Below are 22,767 nucleotides of genomic sequence, written 5' to 3' on the forward strand. Positions count from 1 at the left end.
TGGTTGGTTGGCATCACCGAGTAAACTCCGGGAGTTGGTGATGGACAGGGAGGCCTGGCGTGCTGCAGTCCATGGCATTGCAAAGAGTCAGACACGACAGAATGACTGAACTGGTATCAATGAAAGGCAGCTACGTTTTTCATAATGGAAGATGGTTAAGGAGAAAGTCATGAAAGTTTATTATAGCAGCTTTTAGGTTGCTATAATAAAGCTCTCATCAGATTTTACTGTTCTGTATACTAATTGTTTCAAGTTGTGTATTCAAATTTCACCTGCATGAGCAGTTTTACTTGTGGTACCTATTTTTAGTGTATAGGTTCATTTCATTTTAGTATATGGATTACTAGTGACAAACAGGATTCAAGATCGTTCAAATCTTTACAGAGAATTTTTTATATTGCCAGTATGGTTTTTAAAAGATGAAATAGATGGGCTCAGAAGTTTGGTCAAGGAAACAAAAACATTAGTCATTTTCTTGAGGCTATAGCCATTTAATGTGATTTAAATTTTTATTGAAATTGGAAGTGTTAGTTGCTTGGTTGTATCCAACTCTCTGCAACCCCATATACTGTAGCCACCAGGCTCCTGTCCATGGATTTCTTCAGGCAAGAATACTGGAGTGGGTTGCCACTTCCTTCCCAGGGGATCTTCCCAAGCCAGGGATCAAACCTGGGTGTCCTGCTTTGCAGGCAGATGCTTTACGGTCTGAGCCGCCAGGGAAGGGGAGAATTAATTTATACTTAGATTCGTTTAAAAAGGATGTCTTGAGTTTTTGAAGGCAGTAATAAGAATTAAAAATTTGGATAAAGTTCAGTTATGTGGAAGTTTTCAGCTTATCAGGAATATCTAATTCAAAGTTCACTAACACCAAATATCCCAAATAGACTATTTTCCCAAATGCTGGGTTTAAGCTTCATCACAAATTAATATAAAACAGGCTGTTAAGTCTTTGAGATTTAAATTCTAGGTAGTGATTGATTCATATTAACTTTATGCTCCCAACGATTCTTAGAGCAGGTTTTTTATTTTATATTTTTATCAAACTGCTTTAGAGAACTGAAAAGGTTAAGCACTGCTGCCCCAGTTAACAGATTATGTATTCTGACTTCACATTTCTCCATGTCTCATCAAGGTAACTACACCTACATTTAAGAATCTGACTCACGCTTTTCTCCATATGGTTATGTTACTTGGTTGTATCTCAAACTAGGACTAAATTCCTATAGCATGGCATGGTAAAGAAGTCCAATTCAGGATTCTCTTCTATATGCTTATTATATCTGAAAAGTTCTCAAAGGCTCACCACTTCTGCTCATCGTCACAGTACTCAATTTCCCAGGAATGTTCAAATTACACAGCTAGAGAAGTTAGAATCATATAAGAGTATGGCTTCTGCTTACTCTCCAGGATCACTCGCTCTTGGGCCAAGTCAGCTGCCAGCTGTCATTCAGGAAGCGCTGTGGAGACACTCACATAGTAAGGAACTGACTCCCTCATGTGAGTCAGCCATCTCCAAAGTAGCTTCTCCAGGCCTGGGTGATGGTACTGTAACCCAATGAGACCTTAAGCCAGAATTGTCCAACTAAGCTGCCCTTGGATCCCTGACTCAGAAACTGTGGGTGATGATGCATGTTGTTTTAAGCCACATTTTTTAAGAAAAAAAATCTGAATATAAGTTATCTCTAGTCAATGAACATTGCTAAATAAATCACAGTCTAAAGTGTCTAGTGTTTTTTAACAACTGCATTCAAAATATAGCAGCAGTAAGACAGCCCTTTGGATCTTACTTTTTTCTCTCTTTGGGACTGAACTTCCAGCAGATTCTGAACAGTGTTTCTATCAAGTTCCAAAAGGTCTGAATTAGGAGGCCTTGATTACATTGGGCCTGTTTTAATTAAAGTCAGATCTTAAAGAAATGTGAAAGTACATAAAATAGTATGGGCAACAGTAAACAATGACTATATAGCTGCTGATCTCAGAATTCAACACAATGCATTTACATTTCTTTGACATTTACCAGACATCACAGATTTCTACCAGAACATCACATAAGTTTATTTCAGATGTAACAGCAATGTTAAAATCAACAAGTTTAAATCTTAACTGCACCAAGTAAACTTAGCTATTTAAGTATTTTTAAAGTTATTCCCTCCAAAAAACTGAGGGAGCTCTTCTTTTCCACCCCACATTCCACGGTTTCTCAATAGTTAGTTCTATTCTGGAGGACTTTCAATTGATAAGTAAACTGCTTTGGGGATATTTCAGAACTTTTTTCCCCAAATGAAAACTAATCTGGACAAATTACATATTGCATAGATTTCTCTGCAGATTTTCTTTAGAACCTAAATGTAATTACCATATGATATAATTTTACCTATTTGCCCCACAGAAAAAAACTATCTTCCCTAAAAAATATGATGGATACATCTTGTGATCTTCTAGTTAACAGAATTATTTTACCTCAATGATAATTATCGTATTTCAAAATAACCTACTCAACATGGGACATTATTTCAGTCTTTACTGACTTCTAGGCACATGAAAGAGTGCCTAGCTTCTACCTCTTCTACATCCTCCTCTTCCATAAATGGATGGAATTATTTCATGTAAGTCTGATGTAGGACAATTCACCTTTTACAAACACAATTTAGGTTAAAGTCAGTGACTAGTGTGGAGAAAGAAACACTAAAATGATAGGGAGCCTACACACTCAATTCAAAAGTTAATATTTTTTCCTCCATAAATAATATGTACTTAATTGTCATGAGGCAGCTATTCGGTTTTCATTAACCACATCTTGGGATACATTCATAGGACTGATTAGATAGTCCAGGTGAAATGGTTATAGAAATAGAGGCAGTGTCATCTCACAAAACTCATTTATATATCAAAATCTATCTTGACATCTGAAGTTTACAAAAAGACTGAATTCTTCAAACTAAACTTGCCTTCTGTAACTCAAGCACTCTTCTCTTGGCAAGAGAAAGCTGAAGCTTATCCATGAAGGTAAAGGTGCTCAATGCTAAACTTTTCTTCTAAGCTTAGATTTGGACTGCTTAAGATACTGATACCCAAGAAACCAGCAAGGTCTTTCTACATTTTTACTATCTTAAGATTAGAACTCTATGAACTCACTCATCAACTATCTTCCTTTTCTATATTATTCTTGGCACTCAACTAAGACTGTTGAAGTCTATTGTACCTTGCATTTTCACATTCTCAAATAAGAACTTAAGATTATAAGATGTGCATAAACATTGTGTAAAATAATTTTGTCATTCAATGTATTTGAAGAGATGAAACTTTTATGCCAGAATTTACACAAGAAGATAAATGTTATGAATCAACCTTCTTTTTAAAGTCAAATGACAGAAAATTCGAGCTCTGTGCATCATTTTAAGTCTAATGAAAACATTTCTTAGGCCACTGTTATTGGCAATGTAGAAAATTTTGAATATTGGAGATGGGATTATGGAGGAAAACCTGAAAATTTTAGAGGTCTTCTATCTTACAGAAAGTTACTGACCTGTCAAAGCCACTCCCTAAGTGCCAGAAAATGATCTGGCATAAACCAGTCCTGTCAGTACAGGAGGTCACAGTGACATTTGCGTTATTAACACTTCTAGACTTCTACTTTTCCCAAGAACAGAAGCAATGTGTTTAATAATTCCCCCTCCCCCAAATCCTTAAACTCAGTATCACAGGCACAGAATGTAAGCAAATCTGGGATGTTCTCCAACAGATAAGCAATAGCACAGCTATGTTATTCTCAAAAATACTGTCTAGATATTCTTTCCTCTAAAATCAAATGCTCAGTGGCCACACTTCTAACAGTCTGCGTTAGCTGACATTAAATGCATTTATTGTGCCACAAATCCATCTAAGCTTCTGTTTAGGTATTTTTTTGTATGTCCAGGAGACAATACCTACTTCAGGTTTATTTAAGGGCACTGACTTATAAAGGACATCAACTCCATATTTAAGGTCTGACCAACTATTGTGGGTTTACTGAAGAAAAACAACAGGAGAAAAAAAGCAGATCACAACAAACCTCTTTAGGTCAGTTAAAGGCTGTATCTCTAGCTGGGATATTAAAAAAAAAATTAATCTCACCAGCCCATATGCTAAAAGATAATGCCACTAGTAACAATCAACAGCAGGAAAAACAAACCTGCTAACCAACAGCCCACTCATTAGCAAAAAGCAGTTTAACTCACATACTGAGACCAAAGTCTAATACTACCAATTCAAACTGTCCCACCCACCTTCAGCCACCAGCAAGGAAGGAAGGAATATTGCTTAACAGAACAAAATAAGCTTAGTATTTTTTACAAGGATAACAATGGCCCAACTCCTGAGATAATACTCAGAAGGACAAAAGGTGGATTGAAGGCAATGTATGGGGATTAGTATCCCACAAAATCTTTTAAAAACCCAAAGTACCACAAACACACTAAACTTGTCTAAGAGTTAGAGAACAAGATATTGGTGCTGCTTCTTTTTGTCCTTTGAAATATACAATATTTTGTAGGCTCTGCCTTTCAATGTGAAAGCAGGACATTAAAAAAAAAAATGGAAATTGACACTCAGATTTTTGGGACCATATATACCTTAACTGTGAAACTAAACCGATCTATACCTTCTCCTTCCTACAATCAAACCACCTCACAAAAATAAGAAAACTAAAACAATCCAAACATGATTAATAAGTCCTTAAAAGTTTAACACTTTTAGAGGAAAGGGAAGCAAGTTTTGAAAGGAGGAAAAGTAAGAACAAGGAAGGGGGCAAGTTTTAAAAGAAAGGGGGGAGGGGAATCAATGGGCCTCTCTTTTATTTGGCGACAAGCAAGTGCAAGAAAGTTCATCTGTAATTTGTTCAGTTGTCTGTCTTTTGCACATCTGCGTTCTGGCCAGAAGGGACTTTGAGGTTTTTCTGCAGCACATGAGCATCTGCGGGCTCTATCCTCTTATAGTAGTTCTTCTTTGTCTCAATAATCTCAAAGCCAAACTTCCTGTAGAAGTCAATTGCAGACTCATTGCTGATCTGGACATGCCTGAGATGTAAAAGGGTATTAAAAAAAAAAAAGAAACGAAGATTTCATCAGCTTTTATGTATCTTCCACAGATAGTTTCAAGTTTCTGTATCATAAAAGAATTCACACTGGAAGCTATATCCAATATCCTATGATAAACCATAATGGAAAAGAAAATTTTAAAAAAAAGCATGTAAGTGTATAACTGAGTCACTTTGCTGTCAGCAGAGATTGGCACAATATAACTGTAAACCAACTATGCTTCACTGAAAAAAAACAAGAACCCAAAGTTGCTATCTTTGCCTTACTCTTAAGATTCAAGTATAAATCAGCTAAGTGCCCTCTGATTTTGATTATTAAATTCTACTACTAAAGAGCGTGTCACTGAAAGCCCTGAACAAAACTCCGAATGACATGATAAAAGTAATATTAATGTTATTCATTTCTTAAATTCTGAAGACTTAATCTCGGCTTCACATCTGTGACTTTGGAACTCCCACCCCAAAGTAATAAAGCAAAGTAAGAATGTTTTGTCGAAGGCTCCTTATCTATTATTAAAACAAAACAAACTTCATATCTATTATTAATACTTCCATGGTATTTCCAAAAGACAATAAGTGACCAGATTTAAATTTTTCTAGTAAAGACTTCTATTGCCAATTTATTAAATTCTTTAGATACGATCATTAAATATGACTTTACTTACAGATAGATGTTGTCAAAAGTGCCATCTTTTTCACAGATGTTTAAGACATGATTTAACATTTTAGTTCCTATTAATGAGACAAACAACAAATAAGTAATCTCATAAAAACCAATTTTTAAATTAAACATCTTTTTGAGTCCTAAAGGAATTTGAGGTAAACATCAGGCAGCCTGATTTTCCAAAATTTTGTTCTCTCTATACTACCTACAATGTTTAAAACTTCTGGCAGAAAAGCAATCTTACACCCTTCCAGTAAGAAGGAAAACAGAAAAAGGAAAAGGGGTATTAGTAACAAATCTATACAGGGCTTGCAACTGAATTATGTTAATAAGCATCTTGGAAGAAAAAAACAAAAACCACAAATAATTTTTACCAATTCCTAGCCTTCGGTATGGTGCCAGACATCCTAGTGTCATGATGTAAAGTCTCTTCTGATTCTGTGAATGATCCACCCTACAGCACACGGCACCCACTGCGATATCATTGAAATAGGCTGCCACAGAAAACAAAGACACAAGGTTTAGCAGACACAGTTTAGCAGACATAGACACATTTTATTGAATCTTCCCTTCCCTTAGACAGTTAAATTGCTGCTATCAGAATTAATTAAATTTTATCAGCTATTCTTAAGTATCAATACCCTCAAAAATATCCTAAACCTTAAGAATTTAAGACCCCTTTTGAGTAAAGCTAAATATGTGAAAACACGGACACAGCCTAAATAAGAAAAAATATTTAGCATTTCCTTCTAAAATTAAAGGATCTATCTTGATTTTTCTCAGAACCTGGACTGCCCCCACTTCCTCACTTGTAAAACAATGAGATTAAATTAGTTATCTCTTTTTTTTGCCCTATTTAAAACCGAGGTGTCAAGAACATGAATAAACAAATGAAAGGAAGAAAAAGAACATCCTACCAAGTTTTGCTAGTTCGCCAACCTCCAGCACATCCTTGTAGAACTTGTCATTGTAGCTGACTGGAAAGATGACCTGGTTTAATCTCTTCAGCTGTTTAATATTGTGTGGTGTCACATCTCCCAGCTCGATCCGGCTACTGGAACAAACCAAAATGTACTCAATAAAATATAATAAGCTTCGTTTATTATGATGGACATAAAATTAAATTAAATTAAAAGGGTACCAAGTCTTTTTTACATGACTGACAAATTCGGTCCTTTCATAGCAACCTTATAGTCCTATGAACATCACCATTTATAAGTAGCTTTTGCCTGTCATTCCGTCCAGATTCCAACTCCTAGCTTTCATACAATTGTGTATACATTTAGAGACAAATACAATAAACAACAATTACTAAGAAGGCCAGAATAATAATCGACATAAAGGTCAACATTTTCAGAGAAATTTAAAGACACCTATGACTTATCGAAAAGATTTTTATGATACCTAATTGGCAAAGGGGTAGCAAGATTTTTATACTCTGCTGGCAGAGATGTAAATAGACACAGTATCTCTGGAAGACAATCTAGCACTATGTATTGAGAAGCATAAAAAGTACACCTCCTTAGTCAAAGCAATCCCACTGCAGGAATTTATTCTAAGAAAATAATCAAAACATGCAAAAATCATGTATATTCTATTCACTTGACACAGAAACCACACATGGGGTGGTAATCAAATGCAGATTACAGGAACCACCCGCTCCCACCTCGAGCCTCACCCCCACCCCATCCCCACCAACTCCCACCACACACACACATCTTCAGAAGCAGAATATCTGGAAATGGAACATGGGAATCTACACTTTGAAAACAAAACCAACCAAACGAAACAAACCCTAGCTTGAAGACTACTTATCAAAAACACAAAACACAAAAAAACACAAAACACACAAACACAAAAAAACCCTACTCATCAAAAACAGCAGCATTGCTAAGAAACTATACTTAACCAAAACAATTGGTTCCATGGGAAAAGACTAAAAAAGTTTTGGGATTCACAGTGATAAAGTTGTTTTGCCTATAGTGAAAGTGAAAGTCACTCACTCTTGTCTAACTCTGGGCAACCCCATGGACTATGCAGTCCATGGAATTCTCCAGGCCAGATTATTGGGGTGGGTAGCCATTCCCTTCTCCAGGGGATCTTCCCAACCTAGGGATAGAACCCAGGTCTCCCATATTGCAGGAGGATTCTTTACCAGCTGAGTCACAAGGGAAGCCCAAGAATACTGGAGTGGGTAGACTATCTCTTCTCCAGTGGATCTTCCCGAGCCAGGAATTGAACTGTGGTCTGGTCTCCTGCAGTGCATGCAGGCAGATTCTTTACCAACTGAACTATTAGGGAAGCCCAACCTGTCAACAAATGAAATTTTTAGGAGCTCAGGTCAATCTCACCACCACAAGCTAAACGTTGATCAACAGTGATAAGACAAACCTAAAATCTTAATAGTAGGTGGTAAAAAGATTTACAGAAAACAATGTCAAATCAAACATTGAATTAAAAAATAAACAAATGAATTAAAAAATAAACAAAACAATCTGGGGTCAACCAAATTAGAAAATGATGGAGGTCCTACTGCTAGGTGCTAGTTCCAGACCACAATGGCATTAGTCAATAGCAGGAAAATGCAAACAATGCACCCTAATTAATCATTTACATCATACGCACAGAGGTTTTGAAAACTCTCTGTTGGAGAAATGACTAAATAAAAAGGTTAATCATCGCACTTTTATAATGACTTAAAAAAAGAAAAAGAAAAAAATCTGAGTGTCCACCATTAGAGGACTGGTTAATTAAATAAAGCATTTCTACTAGCACAGAAAAATATTGATATATTGTTTTCTGGGGCAGAACATGTGTGTGTGTATCTTTTCCCAACTTTTGCTAACATACAGAAAAATGTTTGTGGTGAGAATTGTAGATAATTTTGGTAACAATATTCTCTGAAATATTATAACAACAAAAACCTGATTACAGACCATTATGCTCATTTGGAACATTAGTCTTTCTAACTCAATTATTTCATTTTTATGGTACTGATTTTTATTGTTCCCTAATGACTGACCACACTTGTATATCTGGCATGTCTTAAAATGTAAGCACACTGAATTTCTTAGCAACCACACAAATTTTAAGATGCAAGACATTCCAGTAAAAAACATAGTCTATTCTTTTATAAAGAAGGATTCCTTTCATTTAGTTAATTAACACATCCATCAACTTTTTATTTTGGTGAGAACATTTAAGTTCTACTGTTAAAATTACACTATAGTGTTATCAACTACATTTTAGATTCTCTGATGTTATTCACCTTATAGCTCAAAGTTTCTACCCTTTCACCAACCTGGCAGCCACTTTCCTACTATTTCTATGAGCATAACACTTTTCTTTTTTAAAGAGTCCACATACAAGTGACACTCTCCAGTATTTGTTTTTCTTTATCTGGCTTATTTCACTTAACCAAATATTACTCTTCAGTATTATACTACAAACTGGGTACAGTAATTTATTTTAAATATGAGACAGGTTATATTGATTATATTTAGAACACACTAAAAATCACTCCAGGGAAATTTCCTGGTGGTCCAGTGGTTAAGACCCCACAGTTTCATTGCAGGGGGCACAGGTCTGATCCCTGGCTGGGGAACTAGCATCTTTCATGCTGTGCAGAACAGCAAATAGAAAAAAAAGAAAAAGAAAAAAAAAAACTCCATTGCTCTTTAAAGTCGGTCTCTGTATTTTAAGTGATTGAAAATTTACATTATGAACTCTAATAGTAAACAACAATAAAGGAAAACGTCAAAATCCATGAAGTGAAGCTTCTAGATAAGAACTTTAAAGAACTTGCGTTTTTAAGAGTTTAAGAATAATTTCTAGGTAATTATCATGCAGATGGTGACTGCAGCCATGAATTTAAAAGACACTTGCTCCTTGGAAGAAAAACTATGACAAACTTAGATGCTGTATTAAAAATCAGGGACATTATTTTACCAACAAAGGTCCATATAGTCAAAGCTATGATTTTTCCAGTAGTCACAAATGGATGTGAGAGTTGGACTATAAAGAGAGCTGAGCAACAAAGAATTGATGCTTTTGAAACATGGGGTTGGAGAAGACTTTTATGAGTCTCTTGGACAGCAAGATCAAGCCAATCAATCCTAAAGGAAATCAGTCCTGAAAATTCACTGGAAAGACTGATGCTAAAGCTCCAATACTTTAGCTACCTGATGGGAAGAACTGACTCATTAAAAAAGACCCTGATGCTGCGAAAGATTGAAGACAGGCAGAGAAGGGGACAACAGAGGATGAGATGGTTGGATGGCATCACTGACTCGATGGACAGGAGTTTGAGCAAGCTCCAGGAGACGGTGACAGACAGGGAAGCCTGGTGTGCTGCAGTCCGTGGAGTTGCAAAAGGCTGGATACGACTGAGTGACTGAACTGAATTGAACCATGCTTCAAGATAATAAATAAATTTTTAAGAAGATAGTAACCAGGTACTGTGTGATTTCAAACAGAAGAAAAAGGTGGCAGTGGTGCAGTGTGATAGCCTGAAACTATAATAAAAGGTAACTACTAAAAGTTTCCATCAGGGTGGGCAGTCATGACTGAACACAGAACCTTCCTTAGTGGTCCAGTGGTGAAGGATCTACCTGCCAGTGCAGGGGACACAGGTTCAATCCCTGGTCCCAGAAGATTCCACATGCGCTGGGGCAACTAAGCCTGGTGCCACAGCTCCGAGCCGTGTGCCATGAAGCCCATGCTCGCCAACAAGAGAAGCCACTGCGCTGCAACTGGAGACAAGCCCTGGCTCAGCACAACTAGAAAAAGCCCCTATGCAGCAACGAAGAACCAGTGCAGTAAAGAAATAAATCTTTAAAGACCAAATATAGAATACAATACTGAATCATTAGGGAACACACAGTTTAATCTTTCCCTGCCTAATTTAAATCCAGCACCACAGAAATGTTAGGTGTATACAATCTTCCAATATTCTTCTCTGCACATACACAGTAACAGACGCTTAAGAAAGAAATTAACCAAGTTTGATTTTTTAAATTGAAGTATAGTTGATTTACCATGTTGTGCCAATATCTGCTGTACAATAAAGTGATTCACATAGATATATTCTTTTTTAAATATTCTTTTCCATTATGTTTACCTAAGGAGATAGGATATAGTTACATGTGCTATATACAGTAGGATTCTGTTGTTTATAATCAATGTTTATCATTACCAGACTGTCAGCATATGGGAGAAACAGAAACTCAAAATGTCTATTAAATGTAATTTTGTCAGCAAAATTCACCTTCAAATACAATTTAACTCTCTTGAACATGATATTCTGATTGAAATGGAACACTTCTGTAATCCTGACCACTTAGTTCCAAATTATTCCAAGATGTGGATATTCTAAATATATCAGAGTAGTATCAACTTATAAATTAAGTACAGAATGTGTAGTACTAAAGGCATAAACAGACAGCTACGTAGAAATGTCAAGTATTTAGAATACCATTTGACTGTAAACAACCAAAAAGCTTTTAAAAGTCTGAAAGAATTTGATTCAAAAATTAATAGCTTTAAAAAATTTTAATTGAAGAAAATTATTAGAGCTTTTAAGAATTCTATTTATGAATCTAAAATTTTCTACAGTTCTTAAGAACATAGTAAGTTACCTATTAAAGCATAAATCAGTTCTATTTCAGTATGTATTTCAGTATCTATGTGCTAACACCTGGAATGCAAAGGAGTTTACATCTAGTAGAAAATACAGGTGTATATAATACAGTGTGATAATAAGAGCAAACATATCAGTTCAGTTTAGTTCTGCATCTGAATCTTTGCCACTCCACGGACAGCAGTATGCCAGGCTTCCCTGTCCATCACCAACTCCCAGAGCTTGCTCAAACTCATGTCCACTGAGTTGGTGATACCATCCAACCATCTTATCCTCTACTGTCCCCTTCTCCCCCTGCCTTCAATCTTTCCCAGCATCAGGGTCTTTTCTAATGAGTCAGTTTTTCCCATTAGGTGCATATGTATATAAAATGTAAAAACATTAGAATGGAAGTGATCCTGGGAAAGGTAATGGAGGATGACCTGGAGTTTGTTTTGTGGGAGGGCAAGAATTGCAAAATATACCCATGTAAAAGGAAAAGGAGAAGCCCCAGCAAGAGAGTAGAAGGGGGGAAATCGCATTTACAATCAAATCATACCCCCCAGAGATGCTCAGAGGGTTCAAAGAAAACCTTGTGTATGCGTACCAGGAGACTCCAGAGACTGAGCCAGACCTGCCTTTGAGGGTCTGAGTGTCTCCTGTGGAGGTACAAGTCAGCAGTGGCCTGCTGCAGTGTCAGGGATGCTGAATGTGGCAGCGCAAGCAGGTCACCATTATCTTCATTACCTCCACCATAGTTTGGCCTCAGGTCAAACAACAAGGAGGGAATACAACCCCGCCCAACAACAGAAAATTGGAATGAAGATTTATTGGGAATGGCCCCACCCATCAGAATAAGACCCAGTTACCCCCTCAGTCAGTTTCTCTCATCAGGAAGCCTCTATAAGCCTCTTATCTTTATCCATCAGAGGGCAGACTGAAAACCAAAATCACAGAAAACTAACCAATCTGATCTCATGGACCACAGCTTTGTCTAACTCAGTAAGACTATAAGCCATGCCATGTAGGGCCACCCAAGACAGAGGTGTCATGGTAGAGAGTTCTGACAAAATGTGGTCCACTGGAGAAGGGAATGGCAAACCATTTCAGTATGCTTGCCTTGAGAACCCCATGACAGTATGAAAAGGCAAAAAGATAGGACACTGAAACATGTACACACCAGGTGGGTAGATGTCCAATATGCCACTGGAAATCAGTGGAGAAATAACTCCAGAAAGAACGAAGAGACGGGGCCAAAGCAAAAACAACCCCCAGCTGAGGATGTGATGGGTGATGGAAGTCAAGTCCAATGCTATAGAGAGCAATATTGAATAGGAACCTGAAATGTTAAGTCCATGAATCAAGGCAAATTGGAAGTGGTGAAACAGGAGATGGCAAGAGTGAACGACATTTTAGGAATCTGTGAAATTAAATGTACTGGAATGGGTGAATTTAACTCAGATGACCATTATATCTACTACTGTGGGCAAGAAACCCTTAGAAGAAATGGAGTAGCCATCATAGTCAACAAAAGAGTCTCAAAAGCAGTACTTGGATGCAGTCTCAAAAACAACAGAATGACCTCTGTTCATTTCCAAGGCAAACCATTTAATATCACAGTAATCCAAGCCTATGACCCAACCAGTAATGCTGAAGAAGCTGAAATTGAACGGTTCTGTGAAGACCTGCAAGACCTTCTAGAACTAACATCCAAAAAAGATGTCCTTTTCATTATAGAGAACTGGAATGCAAAAATAGGGAGTCAAGAAACACCTGGAGTAATGGGCAAATTTGGCCTTGGAGTACAGAATGAAGCAGGGCAAAGGCTAACAGAGTTCTGCCAGGAGAATGCACTGTCATAGTAAACACCCTCTTCCAACAACACAAGAGAAGACTCTACACATGGGCATCACCAGATAATCAATACTGAAATCAGACTGATTATATTCTTTGCAGCGAAAGATGGTGAAGCTCTAAACAGTCAGCAAAAGCAAGACTGGGAACTGACTGTGCCTCAGAGCATGAACTCCTTATTGCCAAATTCAGACTTAAATTGAAGTAGGGAAAACTACTAGACCATTCAGGTATGACCTAAATCAAATCCCTTACCATTATACAGTAGAAGTGACAAATAGATTCAAGGGATTAGATCTGTTAGAGTGCCTGATGAACCATGGATGGAGCTTTGTGACACTGTATTAGGAGGCAGGGATCAAGATCATCCCCAAGAAAAAGAAATGCAGGAAAGTAAAATGGTTGTCTGAGGAATAGCTGTGAAAGAAGAGAAGTGAAAGGCAAAGGAGAAAAGGAAAGATATACCCATTTGAAAGCAGAGTTCCAAAGAATAGCAAAGTCTTCCTCAGGGATCAATGCAAAGAAATAGAGGAAAACAACAGAATAGGAAACAATAGAATGGGAAAGACTAGAGATCTCTTCAAGAAAATTAGAAACACCAAGGGAACATTTCATGCAAAGATGGGAACAATAAAGGACAGAAATGGTATGGACCTAAAAGCAGCAAAGATATTAAGAAGAGGTGGCAAGAATACACAGAGGAACTATCCAGAATAGATCTTCACGACCCAGAGAACCACAATGGTGTGATCACTCACCTAGAGCCAGACATCCTGGAATGCAAAGTCAAGTGGGCCTTAGGAAGCATCACTATGAACAAAGCTAGTGGAGGTAATGGAATCCCAGTTGAGCTATTTCAAATCCTGAAAGATGATGCTGTGAAAGTGCTGCATTCAATAGTCAGCAAATTTGGAAAACTCAGCAGTGGCCACAGGACTGGAAAAGGTCAGTTTTCAGTCCAGTCCCAAAGAAAGGCAATGCCAAAGAATGTTCAAACTACCACACAATTGCACTCATCTCACACACTAGCAAAGTAATGCTCAAAATTCTCTAAGCCAGGCTTCAACAGTACATGAACTGTGAACTTCCAGATGTTCAAGCTGGATTTAGAATAGGCAGAGGAACCAGAGATTAAATTGCCAACGTCCATTGGATCACAGAAACAGCAGGGGAGTTCCAGAAAAACATCTACTTCTGTTTTGTTGACTATGCCAAAGCCTTTGACTGTGTGGATCACCACAAACTGTGCAAAATTCTAAAAGAGATGGGAATACCAGACCACCTGACCTGCCTCCTTAGAAAACTGTATGCAGGTCAAGAAGCAACGGTTAGAACCAGGCATGGAATAGACTGGTTCCAAATCAGGAAAGGAGTACATCAAAGCTGTATATTGTCACCCTGCTTATTGAAATTATATGCAGAGTACATGCGAAATGCTGGGCTGGATGAAGCACAAGCTGGAATCAAGATTGCCAGGAGAAATATCAATAAGCTCAGATATGCAGATAATACCACCCTTATGGCAGAAAGCACAGAAGAACTAAAGAGCCTCTTGATGAAAGTGCAAGAGAGTGGAAAAGCTGCATTAAAACTCAACATTTAGAAAACTAAGATCACAGCAGCTGGGCCCTTTACTTCATGGAAAATAGATAGGGAAAAAAATGGAGACAGTGAGAGACTTTATTTTTTTGGGCTCCAAAATCACTGCAGATGGTGACTGCAGTCATGAAATTAAAAGATGCTTACTCCTTAGAAGAAAAGCTATGACCAACTTAGATGGAATATTAAAAAGCAGAGACTTTACTTTGCCAAAATAGGTCTGTCTAGTCAAGGCTATGGTTTTTCCAGTAGTTATATATGGATGTGAGAGCTGGACTATAAAGAAAGCTGAGCATCAAACAACTGATGCTTTTGAACTGCGGTTGTGAAGATACTCTTGAAAGTCCCTTAGACATTAAGGAGATCTAACCAATCCATCCTAAAGTCCTGAATATTCATTGGAAGGACTGATGCTGAAGCTCCAATACTTTGGCCACCTGGTGCAAAGAACTGACTCACTGGAAAAGACCCTGATGCTGGGAAAGATCGAAGGCGGGAGGAGAAAGGGATGACATAGGATGAGATGACTGCATGGCATCACCGATTCGATGGACATGACTTTAAGCAAGCTCCAGGAGTTGGTGATCGACAGGGAAGCCTGGTGTGCTGCAGTCCATGGGGTCACAAAGAGTCAGACATGACTGAGTGACCGAACTGAAGTACTGCAATTTAAGGAGATGGTAGAACACCAACAAAGAGAAATCATGTACTCCCCAAACCACATGCAGTTTGCTATAGTAAAAGTATGTTTTTATGTAATAAACATGGAAGCTAGGGTTGAAGAGGAAGCAGAACCAATTTTATGAGGGCCTTGCACATCAAGTCGGTATTGCTCATGTCCTCTACCTTTTCTTGGTGATTTCAATCCATATATAGTCCTATGAATTTAATGCTGCCAACTCAATTTCTGTCACTTCCTAGAAGTCACTCCTATATGCAAAAGCATCTCTAACAGACACTTCAAATCAAATATATCCAAAAATATCTGATCTTACCCAGAAAATCTGCTTCACCTGCAATTTGCCCTATCTCAGTTGGTGGCTTTTCCATCTTTGGCTGAAAGTTATTCTGTCACCCTCTTTGTTGCTGCTGCTAAGTCCCTGAGACACCAGGGAAGCCCAAAGTATGCATGCTTTTTCCATCCGGTTTCAGACTTGGACCTTTTGCCTGTGAGGCAAACCTGATAACCACTGCTGCTGCTGCTGCTGCTAAGTCGAGTCAGTCATGTCCGACTCTGCAACCCCACAGAGGCTCCGCCATCCCTGGGATTCTCCAGGCAAGAACAATGGAGTGGGTTGCCATTTCCTTCTCCAATGAATGAAAGTGAAAAGTGAAAATGAAGTTGCTCAGTCGAACTCAGTGTTTGACTCTTCGCGACCCCATGGACTGCAGCCTACCAGGCTCCTCTGTCAATGAGATTTTCCAGGCAAGAGTACTGGAGTGGGTTGCCACTGCCTTCTCCGGTCACCCCCTTTAAGTCAGTTTAAATGATACATCAGTAAGTCTTACCCTGACATAGCCTTTTCCCCCCTTACATATCTTTGATAGGTTTTCTTATCAATAAGGTTTATTGGCATCAAAGAAAGTTTGGAAGTCTTTCTTCTTGCTCTTCAGTTCTGTCAATGCTTGCTTCTATTTTCAACGTTTGGGACTGTTATGAGTTGGTGAATCAATCCTTTTATCATTTTGAAATGTCCACCTTTTTGATGTAATATTCCTCATCTTAAAGTTACTTCGTTTATCACTATAGACACACTGCCTTCTTCTAATCAATGTTGCATAGTGTATTTTCTATCACTCTTTACTTTGAACTTCTGTGTTCCTTAAAGTGTCTCTTCTTGTGAACAGCATATGCCTAAACCTTGCTCCTTTAATCGGATAATCAGAGCATTCAGTCTGTTCAGATTTAACATAAGTATTGTTTTAGTCTATTCAAGTCTATCAGTTTGCAGTTTTCTAATCTATATCAACTATTAGTTGTTACCTTATGTTTCCAGGCTTTTTGAGGATAAATTTGCTTTCTTAGGAGGAAAAAAAAAATTACTCCTTAGATTAAAAAAAAAAAGTTCACATAAAATTTTTTTTTAATTCTGTTTTTTTTCCTTTGGTTACATCACACAGCTTACAGGATCTTAGTTACCCACCCAGAGATCGAACGTGGGCCCACAGGAGTGAAAGCACCAAGCTCTAAGTACTAGGCTGCCAAGGAATTCCCTATATAAAATTAACCTTAGGCATATGGTTCTGATTTTTGACAAATATGTACAGTCACCTAACTACCACTCAATTATCAAGAAACAGAATGATTCTATCACCCCAAAAGTCTCCCACATGACCTTTTGCAGTTTCACTCTACCACCACCCCCAGGAAGCCATTTATCTGTTTTGTTTCCCATAGTTTTGCCTTTTCAACAGTTATCATATAAACACACAATACACAGTTATTTGCATGGCTTCTTTCATTCAGCGTAATGCCTTTGAGATTCACCATACTATTATTATCAACAATTCATTCTTATACGGATGTAGAATGAGTTTATACTTTTATTGGGTGTTTCTAGTTTTGGGAGATTACAAAGTTGCTACAATTTCTGTACAGATTCTTGTGTGAATATAAGTTTTTCTTTCTCCTAAATACGTAGGAGAGGGGGTGCTGGGTCATTAGCTAAGTATACAAGAGTTTCAGGTGTTCTGCATCCAAATTAGCATTTGGCACTATGAACTTTTAAAATTTATCCCTAATAGATTTGTAGTGACATTTCACTGTGGTTCTCATTTGCATATTCCTAAATAATGGTGAACATCTTTTCATGTACTTCTTTGCCACTCATGTATTTTCTGTGGTAAAAGAGATGTTGCAATCTATTACTCTTAAAAAGCTGGGCTTGAAATATTGAGACTTAAGTTACTATGAACACATGTCCTTTGCAAGTTATGTGTGTTGCAGAAGATTTATCCCAGCTGTGGCTTTTTTCATTTTCTTAGCAGTGTTTTTCACACAGCAGAAGTTATTCATTTTGAAGAACTTCTGTGGATCATACTTTTCAGGGTCATATCTAACAAATCTTTGCCTGACCCAAGGTCATTAAGATTTAGATTTTTGTTTTCTTCTAGAAGTTTCTTCTACATTTAGGTGTATGAACCCAATCCCTGTACATTGTTCTTGTTTTTCTCTTAAACAGTCTTCTTGAAGTATGATTTACATAGTATAAAATTCACCTACTTTAAGTGTACAACTCAAGGATTTTAATTTTTAATACAGAGTTGTGATCTTAACAATATTGAGTCTTTCTGCCCATGCACAGTGTGTATGTCTCCATTTACTGACCTTTTTTCACGCTTGTCAGCAATGTTCAGTAGTTTTCAATGTGCAGGTTTTTTGCATCTTTGGTCAGATTTGTCCCTAAATATTTCACTTTTTTGATACTTCTGTAAACTTTCTTTTTAAATTCATTTTGGCCACACTGTGTCTTAGTTGTAGTGGGTGGAAACTATGACCTTCACTGCAGCATTCATGATCTAGTTCCCTAACCAGGGATCAAATCCAGGCCCCAAGGAGCACAGTCTTAGTCACTGAACCAACAGGGAATCCCAATGATATTTTGTTTTAATGTCAATTTTCAATAGTTTGTTGCTTCATATATGGAAACACAATCTCCTGTTTTAAGGATGTGAAGTATCTTAAATACTCAATGTATAATAAAAAAGTCTAACAAAAACTATTTAGAGTTGTTAAACCATCCTCTCAATTTAGCTTTAGAGCACTCACATCATACCCCTCAAATCTCTTGCGCACAGCTGAGATAAATCCCCTTACCTACTCCAAGGCAGCCACTAAATTCACCTTCTTTCTCAAGACTTACCATTTCTGACATTTCATATAAAGTGATCTTTTGAACTAGACTTCTTTCATACAGCATATTTCTGAGGTCCAACTATATTCCAATTTGTCAGTAGCTGAATAGTATCTCATTATATGAATATATCACATTTTGTTTATCCATTTACCACTTGCTGGGATTTTAACTGTGTTTACTTCATGGCTATTATAAACAATGCTGCTATGAATACTGTATACAAATCTGTATGCAGACATATACTTCATCTTTTTTCTGGTAGATACCTAGAAGTTGGACTGCTGGGTCATATGGCAAATATGTTTTACTTTTTAAAGAAACTGCCTGTGGTAGGCAGAATGATGACCCCCAGAGGCTGTCTAATCCCAGGAACCTTTAATATGTTACCTTATATGAAAAATTAACTTTGCAGATGTAAGAACCTGAGACAGAAAAATTAACCAGGGCTATCTGCCTGGGTCCTCTGTAATCATACAGATTCTTAGGAATCAGAGATGTGACAACAGAGAAAAGAGAGATTTAAAGATGCCATGCTGCTGGCTTTGAAGATGAACCATAAACCAAGGCATAGAAGTAGTCTGCAGAAGATGAAAAGGCAAGAAAACATTATCTTAGGCCTTTGGAAAAAACACAGATCTACTGTATCAGTTTCTTAGAACTGCATAGACTCAGTGGCCTAAAACAATAGAAATGTATTCTCTCAAAGTTCTGGAGGCCAGAAGTCCAAAATCAGAGTGTCAGAAGGGCCATGCTCTCTAGGCTCTGGAGCAGAATCTTTCCTCACCTTTGCCAGCTTCTGGCGGCCTCAGATGTTTCTAATGTCTGCCTCTATCTTTACATGATCTTCTGTGTGTATGTAGGTTCTTTTCTTATAAGGACATCAGGGCCCACCCTAAAGTATGACCTCATCTCAATTACATTTGTAAAGACCCTATTTCTAAATAAGGTCACACTCTGAGGTTCAAGGTAGACAGGAGTCATTATACCTAACAACACCTTGATTTTAGCACAGTGAAACCAATTTCAGACTTTTGATCTTAAGAACCAAGATGATACATCTGTGGTGTTTAAGTCACCAAGTTTGTAGTCATTTGCTATAGTGGTAAGGGAAAACTAATACCTTGTTAAACTTTCCTTAAGTGGCCACACCATTTATATTCCTATCAATAGTGTATTAAGGTTCCAGTTTCTCCATATCCTCATCAATGCTTTTTTACTGCCTTTCTGTTTATAGTTATTCTACTGGTATGAAGTGATAATCTCATTGGATTTGCATTTCTCTAATCATGCTAAACAATTTTTTTCCTCTTTGATTTGGTCATTAGCCACTGGTACATCTTCTTTGGTGAAACATCTATTTAAATCTTTTGCCCATGATCTAGGACTTGGAATAAACCTACAGTTTTTACATTAGTTCATAAAAAAAGAATTTCCATTTTAAAATTATCTCACTGAGTTGTAAGGATTGTTTACATATTCTGGATATAAGTCCTTTATCACATATATAATCTGCAACTATTTTCTCTCAATTCATGGCTTGTCTTTTCATTTTCTATGTACCATACTAATGTGAGTTGCTACTAATAGGGGATAGTGGGAATACAGGGAAAATGGGTCTGCACCACCTTCAGAAATATAAATCTAAAACCATAACCAAACTATTCTAAGTAATATATTTTTTTTTTAAAGGAGGAAGAACTGTCAGGTTATAAAAGATGACGAGATACTTCAGCCAACTGGGACATGTGGACCTTTATGGATTCTGACTTGAACAAGCCTAATACAGACTGGGGGTCAGATCATAATATGGTATTAGGTATAACACTATTGTAGTTACTTACTAATGACATTACTTCTGATACCAAAACTCAGTAGAAAGCACTCAATGTCTCAATTATTCTTTACTATTTTAAAGAACAAAAGGAGGCTAGAAGTTCAAACTCTTAACAAACTACTAACACTTCTCTATTTCCAGCTGTAGCAAGCTTTCTGTTTTTGAAGAAGGGAAGCTGAATGAGAGGTAGATGAGAATGAACCTTCCATTCTGGTAAAGACCTAATCTAAATTCAGCAATCTCTAGCCTGTCATGGTCTGTTTTTGGTGTAACTGGCTACACGGCCAGACGAGCCTCCCCACCCTGCCACATTGAAACTACAGTGTCCCTCTGTTCCAAGACCTTCTGCTGCCCCGTGAGGAACCAGATCCAAGGAGGCTCAAGTTCCTTATATATGATGACACAGTACAGTTGGCCTTCTTTATAATACTGTCAAGTATTTTAAAGGTAAGAGTAATCATTAAAAATATTTATATAACCATTCAAATGCTACCTAATGTGACTGGATGCAATGTTGTTAAGTAGATAGAATGCACCTGAACTTTTTACTTTATTCTAACTCCTAAGGAAAGAATTCTCTTTTGTAAGACATCACTTTGAGAGTTGTTTCCTGGAATATCAATCATGTATAATGCAGATCTTCTATTTACGGGAACAGATCACATTACCAAGAATGTCTATACTGGGAAGAAAATCTAAAAACTACCAAAAGTGAAATAAAGTGAAAAATGTTAGTCGCTCAGTCATGTCTGACTCCTTGTGACTCCATGGGTTGTACCATGCCAGACTCCTCTGCCCGTGGAATTCTCCAGGCAAGAAAACTGGAGCGAGTTGCCATTTCCTTCTCCAGGAGATCTATCCAACCCAGGGAATGAACCCACATCTCTTGAGTCTCCTACACCGGCACCTGAATTTCAGAAGTAAAAGAACAGGAGCCCATAAAGATACCTGAAAAACAATCTTCAAGATAGTTTAGGGATTAATCTGGAGAAGCAGTGTATGTGACATAATTAGTATTGAGGAACTGTGACTCAAACTTAAATTGGCCTAATTCTGAAAGCTCGGTTTTTTAATCACTACACTAACTACTTACTTTAGATAAAATTTCAATATAATTTTGACAACATAAACACTTTTAATGGATCAGTTTAAGACCTCTACTCTGTAGATAAGCCCAAACTCCTGGCCTAAGAGGTAAATCAGCCATGTGGCCTCATCTGTTTGAGTCAACAATTTTTTGTTTTTCCTAATAAAGTTGGCTGCTAATTTTTAAACCAGGAGATTTTCTACATAAACCTTACATTTCTTGTTTAACACAATTACCTTATATGCTTGATGCCAGGTCCTGGGTTCCTGCTGGCACTAGAGTTCACAACCCTAACTAAAAAACTGAAGACAGCAGTTACTAAAGAAACTATTAGCTCAGTAAATTCACATGATATGCCATTTTTTGTTTTTCAAATCCATAACAAACTCTTAAGACATCTCCATACCAAAATTTTGAGACTAAGGAAGGATCTAAAGGGGTGGGGGCAGACTGATACTGCACAAGCACCCACAGAAATGTGAACCAAATCCTTAGATCTGGAAAACACAGCTACTTGCCTCCTACTTTATAGAGCAGCAACACAAGATTTGCCTGTTACTCAGACAAATCTCATATAATTGTTGCACTTAGAATACAGTAGTAGGAAATCTTTACTCTTAGCTTAAAAAACAAGTGCTATGATAAAATGAAACAATTTGTGTAAAACATTTAGTAGCAACATCAGATAATCAGCACTTTAAATATTTCTAGCTTTTTAAAGGTAATGTCAATTATGGCCATAATTATAAAACAAAATTTAGGGGCAATATTCTGAAAGGCCACAAGATGGAGGCATGACTACACAGAAGTGGGTCTTTTTGTACAAAGTCTGACCGCTAAAGTTACATAGCAACAAGAGAAAATGATGTACAGAGAAAGCTTAAAGCCTTTATACTTTAGATGAGTTTTAAGTGCACCTTGGCACAAAATTTTAACTGGTCACCTCGTATGAAGAAGGGTTTGATTTGGAAGGGACCTCAGAAGCCACTGACTCCAATCCCCTTCATTTTATAGATGACAGAACTGAAGCCTAGACAGATATGCCTGCAGCCAATTATCAATAAAGCCAGAATCAGGCCTATGTCTACGAATGTCATTACAGTGCAAGGTTAGCTACACTGTATGACTTTCCTCAAAGAAGTCATCTTTACTTCTCAAGGTTAAAAACACTTATCTAAGGT

At 37.4% G+C, this 22,767-nt stretch overlaps 1 protein-coding gene across 2 annotated transcripts in view; it reads right to left on the reverse strand.

Annotated features, from left to right (window-relative positions):
- Positions 1-2,030: 2,030 nt before the first annotated feature.
- Positions 2,031-22,767, reverse strand: part of NAA50 (N-alpha-acetyltransferase 50, NatE catalytic subunit) — a 29,156-nt gene continuing 8,419 nt past the window's right edge. Inside the window, exons 2-5 of one of the 2 annotated variants that reach the window (XM_065943402.1) lie at positions 6,656-6,789; positions 6,113-6,232; positions 5,740-5,806; positions 2,031-5,054 (exon numbers count right to left, since the gene is read on the reverse strand). In XM_065943402.1, coding sequence (XP_065799474.1) covers positions 4,877-5,054; positions 5,740-5,806; positions 6,113-6,232; positions 6,656-6,789 — 499 coding nt within the window. In that variant the 3' untranslated portion in view covers positions 2,031-4,876. Of the gene's footprint in view, positions 5,055-5,739; positions 5,807-6,112; positions 6,233-6,655; positions 6,793-22,767 lie in introns of both variants that reach the window. The other variant, XM_065943401.1, reaches the window with a different exon arrangement.

The sequence above is a fragment of the Muntiacus reevesi genome, chromosome 8, assembly GCF_963930625.1.
Source record: "Muntiacus reevesi chromosome 8, mMunRee1.1, whole genome shotgun sequence".
Lineage (NCBI taxonomy): Eukaryota > Metazoa > Chordata > Mammalia > Artiodactyla > Cervidae > Muntiacus > Muntiacus reevesi.